The 7,531-nt window shown below is 38.4% G+C and overlaps 1 protein-coding gene across 4 annotated transcripts in view; it reads right to left on the bottom strand.

Moving 5' to 3' along the window:
• Positions 1-5,303: 5,303 nt before the first annotated feature.
• LOC105042729 (uncharacterized) overlaps positions 5,304-7,531 on the bottom strand; it is a 33,630-nt gene continuing 31,402 nt past the window's right edge. Inside the window, exons 6-9 of one of the 4 annotated variants that reach the window (XR_002164424.3) lie at positions 7,319-7,495; positions 6,712-6,924; positions 6,477-6,604; positions 5,304-5,545 (exon numbers count right to left, since the gene is read on the bottom strand). Coding sequence is in view for 1 of the 4 variants with exons in the window: in XM_010920029.2 (XP_010918331.1) it covers positions 6,757-6,924; positions 7,319-7,495 (345 nt within the window). In the remaining 3 variants the exon portion in view is untranslated. Of the gene's footprint in view, positions 5,546-5,883; positions 6,297-6,348; positions 6,605-6,711; positions 6,925-7,318; positions 7,496-7,531 lie in introns of those variants that run through there. The other 3 variants (XR_002164425.2, XR_012141029.1, XM_010920029.2) reach the window with 3 other exon arrangements.

Below are 7,531 nucleotides of genomic sequence, written 5' to 3'. Positions count from 1 at the left end.
GCTGTTTAATTGGGGAGTTTTATCGCCAAGTGGATTTGATGTCCCTCCTATCGTTCCTTGAGTATTCCTCGCTCGTCGCGGAGGCATATTGACCTATGTTAGATTTGAGATAATAACTTATCCTTAATAAGGTTATAACTTGTGACAAGTCAAATCATAATTTTCATAACTTAACCTTTCAATTTCTTAATGTCTACCCATCACTCACTTTATTCTACATGTCTCTATCTATCTACTTATGCTCTGATACCATATTAATTGTCACGCCCCCGACCCGAGATTTGAATCGAGGGTCATGGCAACCGCCGCATACTTATAGAATACTTTTTCCATAAGCATGCAAGGCATCTCATCATGATATCTTCACAAACAGTTAAATAAATTTTTCTTCATTCAATAATCAAACCTTGGTTCAAATAACAAATCAAAACTAAGTGTTCAAAAGAAAGTAACTGTCTGACAATGTCAATACTAAAAGCAAAACTAAAGGTCTTGAATCAATTCTGAGAAAATCCTAAATCAATGAGTTAACTCCATCTCTAATCGCTCTCCCAACCGAAATCCCGCATCATGCTAATTTTCTGGATCTGTAAGAAAAACATAAAACTTATCATGAGCTAAATAGCCCAGTAAGCAGTGTATACCTTTAACTGAATAATCAAGCAAATAATACTATGCATAACAATTCAATATGTAATTTCATGAAATCATATTCATACTGTCAATCATATTTAGAAGTCAATTCATCATAATTTTCAATTATGCTTTTCTTCTTAATTTCATCAATTTCTTAAATTCTTCTTACCAACCATGACTATGACCACATTATCCCTGTGGCAGGGTCATAATACCGCGTATCTGCTTGCGGTGGGCTGCGAATCATCTGGCAGCCAAGTCCTTTGGAACCGCTGGTCTAACTGGCGATTTTGTCGCTGGTCTATCTGACGACATGTCGCTGGTCTTACTGGCGACGTAAATCCTCAGGACAGTCAATTGCCAACGTATATGCCCCCATTGGCGGGGTCCTCAACACAGTCCGGTTGTCAATTTCATATTGTCTTCCAATTCATATATTATTTTCAAGAATAATAAAATTAATTGATATTCGAGTCAAATCAATTATAATATTCTTTGAGATCATATATTATCATAATAATTGCTCAGCAAATAACATCATTCAATAAATAATTTTCTATAATTAACTTTCATCATAAATAATTCCAACAATTATTTCAATAAATAATTTCAATCACAAGTATGCATAAATTTATTTAATTCATAATATACCAGATAAATTCAGTAAAAGTAAACACTACTTACCTCAAAAGAAAGTCCAAACTAAAAATTTTAGGGATCTCGAAAATCCTTCTCAGAACCTGATACGTCAAATATCATATTTTAAATCAAAATTTTATCGAATTAAAAATAACTAATTTATTAAAAATCTAATGTCTCCACTAGGATCAATTCGTCGACAGCATCCCGATTTTCGAATTAACCCATGGACACCCTAATTTTTTTTTTATTTTTATTGCTAATTTTTTTTTTAATAATAAATTAATTCCATAAATCCTATGATCTAGAGAGAGAAAGAGAGAGAGAGAGAGAGCAAAGAGAGTTTCTCTCTCTCAGCCCCTTTTTTTTTCTTTTCTTTTCTTTTTCTTCTTTTTCTTTTCTTTTCTTTTTCTTCTTTTTCTTCTTTTCTTCTTTTTTTTTCTTCTTCTTCTTCCCACGCCGGAACAGAGGACTCTTGTCCTCAGGCCTCAATCGGCCGTTCGGGCCGTGGCTGCCACGGCGGAGGTCGCCCCCGATCCGAGATTGTGAATCGAGGGTCATGGCAACCGCCACATACTTATAGAATACTTTTTCCATAAGCATACAAGGCATCTCATCGTGATATCTTCACAAACAGTTAAATAATTTTTTTTTATTCAATAATCAAACCTTGGTTGAAATAACAAATCAAAACTAAGTGTTCAAAAGAAAGTAACTGTCTGACAAAGCCAATACTAAAAACAAAACTAAAGGTCTTGAATCAATTCTGAGAAGGATTTTCGAGATCCCTAGAATTTTTAGTTTGGACTTTCTTTTGAGGTAAGTAGTGTTTACTTTTACTGAATTATCTGGTATATTATGAATTAAATAAATTTATGCATACTTGTGATTGAAATTATTTATTGAAATAATTGTTGGAATTATTTATGATGAAAGTCTCTCTCTCTCAGCCCCTTTTTTTTTTCTTTTCTTTTTCTTCTTTTTCTTTTCTTTTTCTTCTTTTTCTTCTTTTTCTTCTTTTCTTTTTTTTTTTCTTCTTCTTCTTCCCGCGCCGGAATAGAGGACTCTTATCCTCAGGCCTCAATCGGCCGTTCGGGCCGTGGCTGCCACGGCGGAGGCCGGCGGCCGACGGGCCATCTCCCCCGATCACGGAAGAAACAGGGCCGGCGGTCAATCCCGATCGCCGGCGCCGGAGATTTCAAGGAAAAGAGACTCAAAAACAGAGTCTCTTTCCCGTCGGTAGATCGGCGACATTCGTCGCCGGCAGCCATGCACAGGAGCATGGGAGGAAGGAGAAGAAGGAGAGGAGGAAGAGAGGAACTTACCTCAGCCTCTTGGGACCTCGTCGGAGAGAAAACACGACGAGAACCCAACTGTGCCCGCGGCTCTTCTTCGAAAAAATCGGAGAGAAAAAGAGGAGAAAAGAGTCGATGGATCGATTCTAAAGAGAGGGGGTCTTCTTATAGGAACTCCTAGGACTCCGAGGGGTCTTAGGAGTTCGATTCTTGCTCGGATTTAGCCGGAGAAGGAGACTCCTATCGGGAGTCTTCTTCCCGGTTCTGAATTCCTCTGTTTCCTGTTTTTTTTTTTTTTTTTTTCCGTTTTGGGCTTTGTGGGCTGTAAGGATTTGGGCTATAACAGTTGCATTCAGGGATTTTCACTCCATACTTGTAGGAGGTTATTTTTAATAAATCTAAGGTGGCATGCAAAAATCCTTTTGATGTTAAAATTTTTTTATCGGAACTTTTGCTTTTATGCACTTGAAAAGCATCTTATTAACACATTTACTCTTCAAAATATAAGTGAATGTGTGTCCATCCAAAGATTTGAAACTTGCAGTTATCCTTCTATTCTTGTTGCGTTAAACTTTGCTGGTCCAAGCTTAATTTGGTGATTTTTGAAATTACATGCCAACATCAATATTATATATGTGCTTTTATCTTCGATAATTGAACAAGCAATTAAGCACCTATTGTGGGTAGAATTTTGATGTCCGAACCAAAGATACAACTAGACTTCGATCACGATCGGCCTCGGATCGACCGCTGACCCCTACATCGGCCGCCAAACCATACACAAGTTTCCAACCTCATTGCCAATGTTCCAATGCATAAATCATCAATCCACACTTAAGCTTCCGACCATCACATCGATGGCCTTCGAACCTTACACCAGTGGCCGACCCCCATCTTCTCGCATATTAAGTCCCTAATCTACATATTGACGGTTGATTCATCATCAAAGTAACCTCCAGGCATCAAATACCAACCTAGGTCTCATATGCCAACCCTCACATCCACCCGACCCCTTATGTGCCGACCCCCACATTGGCCCAACCCATGCATCTATTGCCGATCTCCATATTCAATATTACACGTGGCAAGTCATCAGCCTACATCTCCTCCGATTCCTATTTTGATCATCATATTCAAAAAAATTGATGGAAAACTCCCATACAATCCCTTCAAATCATACAATCTCTGGGAGTAGCTGGCAATATGCTGGATAAGGCAACTATAACCGCTCAATTCTGAGAAATCAGATCGAAAATCTCGAGGCAACACATTCAAAGGAGTCAGAGCAGTCTACATTCTTCCCCCAAGACGATTTGAAAGGCTTCGGAGAGAGAAAAAAACATACACCAAGACCTTTGTAGAAATAAAGCACCTTCGAGAAAATATCAGACAGATGGAGAAGTTATACTTTTTGGAGAAGAAGCGCCTAACTAGGGCTTGCGCAAAATTGGACAAGGTTGCTACGGAAGCGAGATGGGGCGCTGCTAAAAGAACCACTCGAACCTGCAATGAACTTCATACAGCACAGAAAAAGATCGCTTCTTTGGAATGCTTTATAAATTCAGGCAAAGCAGCCGAGGAACCGAGATGGGATGCTGCTGAAAAGGTGGTTTGGCTTCGAAACGAGCTTTGATGGCACGAAAGAGAGCCATCACATTGAAATATCTGATCAGTGGAGAAAGATCAACGATAGCGGAGCTTCGGTTAGAATTGGTTGAGAGCAGGGTGGCGATCAAAGTTCCTGAAGGCAGGATCAATCGGATGGAGGCAAATTTTGCCACTAGTCAGGTCAGGGTCATTCACGGAGTGTTGAAGTCATCTCTAACACCTTACCAGATCAAGTTTCAAGAGATGTAAATCATTGTCCATGCAACTTTTTTCAAAAATTGATGTTGATCTTCTTAAGGCGTTCCCTCCCGATGATTCGAAGCTTCCCACATCATGGTTGGTGTAGTGAGTGAAAATGAGAGACCTTCTCAAGCGAGGGACGACCTAGCTTCTGAAGTCTAGGATTGATCATAATTTTGTATTTTTGTTCACCAATTTAGCCTTGTAAATTATGTCTTCGCATCTTAGCTTGTAAACATCATGGTCGGTTACTTCAACTTTTGAGATTAATAAAATATATTTTTATCTTTATCTATTCAGTCTTTTGTCTTCAAAGACTTGAGCTTTATATTATTATATTGTGTTTGTTGATTCTGTATGACTCCACATTATTAGGACAACCACTGAGTGAGCTTTCATTCGTTGAGTAGTCTTAAGTCCATTAAATCAGGCATGGTTATGAGATCCAAGGATCTTTCGCTATGTTTCAAGTTTCGAAGTCTAGCTTACCTCTTGGTCGTTGAGGTCGTAAGGCATTCTTGTAGCTGTTCAAAGATGATGTGCTTCAAAAAACTCCTCATGGCTATATTTATCTTGGTGACAAAGTGTTCTTCTTATGGTTATATTTGTCTTGGTGATGAAATACCTTCAAAAAAATCATCCTAACATATTCGTCTAGGTGATGAAACATCCTTCTCATGGCTAGATTTATCTTGGTGATGAAACATCTTCAAGAAAATCATCATGGCATATTTGTCTCAATGACAAGATGTCCTTTTGGTGGCTATATTTATCTTAATGAAGAAATACCTTCGATAAAATCATCGTCAAGATAATAAGGTACCCTTCTCGTGACTATATTGATCTTGATAACGAAACGCCTTCAAGAAAATTGTCATGGCAACTATAACCATCCAATTCCGTCTCTCTCACAACTATCATCTTGATCTATAAATAGAGATAACCGATGGACCCTAAGACAGGCAACTCTTTTAAATGCTCCTTTCCATCTATCATATCGATTTCTGACTTGAGCATTAAAGAATCTCCATTGAAGCAAATTTCGATCAACGACTTATTTTGTAGATCCAATTACCATCACCTCAGCCAAACGCTCCACTCCAACTAATCCAGCCCAAGAACAAGATCTGCAACAACAACATCCATTAAGTCCTAAAAGAGATAAACAGGTTAAGTCCTAAAAGAGATAAACAGGTTAAAATACCACCGTCCTATTATATTGGAAGATGTCATCAAATCCAAAGTGACCATTAATCAAACCTTTGATTAAGTAACATTTCTCCCTTTTTCTTTTTCTTTTTTTTTGATTGAACTCCTCCGTGCTGGAGGTCAAATTCAATTGCAATTCTTTTTTTTCTTTGAAAATTTTTAATTTTGGAGGATGCATGCAAACTTACAGATTTAGGTGAAGCACATATGAAGTTTTCGGCATAAATTTGCACATTTCATTTTTGGAGAGGTTAAAGAAGCAAATAAGCATTTAATTAAACAAATATTGTTCCGGGAGTTCCAAACAGCCGTGGAAACATGATGGTCATAATGGAAAATGATGCTTTAGATACAAGTCAACAAATTCTTGTGGCCACAGATATGGAGGACCGAGAAGTGTACCATATTACTATTTCATTTGGAAAGACAGGCCTCAAGCTTTTGTCATCCTCAAAACAAGTTGAGAGCAACACCAGCAGTGTTTCATGTCACTGAAGAAAGTAAGGCCACGTACACGCACGTGCAGGAGGGAAGAGAGAACCTATCAGCTCTCAACATTTTCTAAGGCCGCATCATAGAAACCGTAGAGGCAATTCCAATCATACCGAAGCACCAACTTTCACAGACAAACATTTTCAGCTTTGAGTACAATCATTGCTCACCCTTTTGCTAATTTATGTTAAAAAAAAAAAAAAATTGGTGCCGTAAATGAGTTCAAAAGGCATCACAAAGTTCAAAAATGAGCTTTACTTTCTCAATTATCAAACATCTGTAAAGTTAAACCATCATATCCAAAATGCCAATGACAAAGATGCACAAGTCCTGAACAGCGACAAGATCAACATTTACCTGGTGTCAAGCGCAAATGAAATATTTCTTTTTGATCCCTAAATTGGAACGAAATGTTGAGAATAATCATCATTATTTTGCCTTCTTTGCTCTCTGCTCTGAATCTGACAGCAGGTTTAAGTTATTCACTGTGGAAACAATGGACAGCAGGTAAACATAATCTGTTTTCTATTTCACATGCAATAATAAATACCACCACCAAATCAGTGTGCTTGATGAGGAGTAAGTTACAGACCTGGCACAGAAGGAGAATATTAGCACAAAGAGCTGCAAAGATCTCTCACCCACTTAGCTCCTTTTTTTTCGCCACTTTTGTATCAGCAACCAGAGACTTGACACACAGCCGTGGCTTTGTAGTCACGAGTTCTACTGGAAGAACAGATACTCCGACCACTAGCATTCCATGCGGTACCCCTGAAAGTGGTAATAACTCTACAAGCACGGCTACCTGGGGACAATTAACTTAATTAATCAGCACATGCATTGATATCAGGATGAAGATATTAAAGTGGTGATTCTGCATACTCAGGAAATATGCGAACCAATTGCTCAAATTAATTAGAACCCTGTCGGGTAGTAACTGGTTTACTACTTAAATAGAGCTTTCTCGCCAGAGACTAAAGTGGCAAATCTCCCTTTTTTTCTGCAAGAGAGAGAAAAAACACTGGAGTTTTGGTGCTGGTTTAGCCTCGGGCAGCAATCAAGCAACAGTTTGAGATGCACAAAGGATAGTATGGTGGGTATTTCCACCCATGAAAGATGGAATACTGCAGTTGGTCTAATAATTTGTTTCTTGTCATGCTTCAAATAAAGTAGACATGTAGAAATGAGATAAAAGTTACCTCAGGAGATTTAAGATCCACAACTGCATTTTTAGCAACAGCTTTGACTGCTCCAGCCACAACCTTGAAACATGTGTCTCGATCCAACAAAGTCAACCCCTCCGAGTCTTCCACAGTGCCTTTCTGAATCTTCATCTCTGTCTCACCAATGCCCCTTCTGTTATATCCAACTGCAAACTATAGAGGCGATTAAGATCAGTACACTGCAGTAGA

Source organism: Elaeis guineensis, chromosome 4, assembly GCF_000442705.2.
Source record: "Elaeis guineensis isolate ETL-2024a chromosome 4, EG11, whole genome shotgun sequence".
Taxonomy (NCBI): domain Eukaryota; kingdom Viridiplantae; phylum Streptophyta; class Magnoliopsida; order Arecales; family Arecaceae; genus Elaeis; species Elaeis guineensis.
This window is presented reverse-complemented; position numbering and strand designations above follow the sequence as displayed.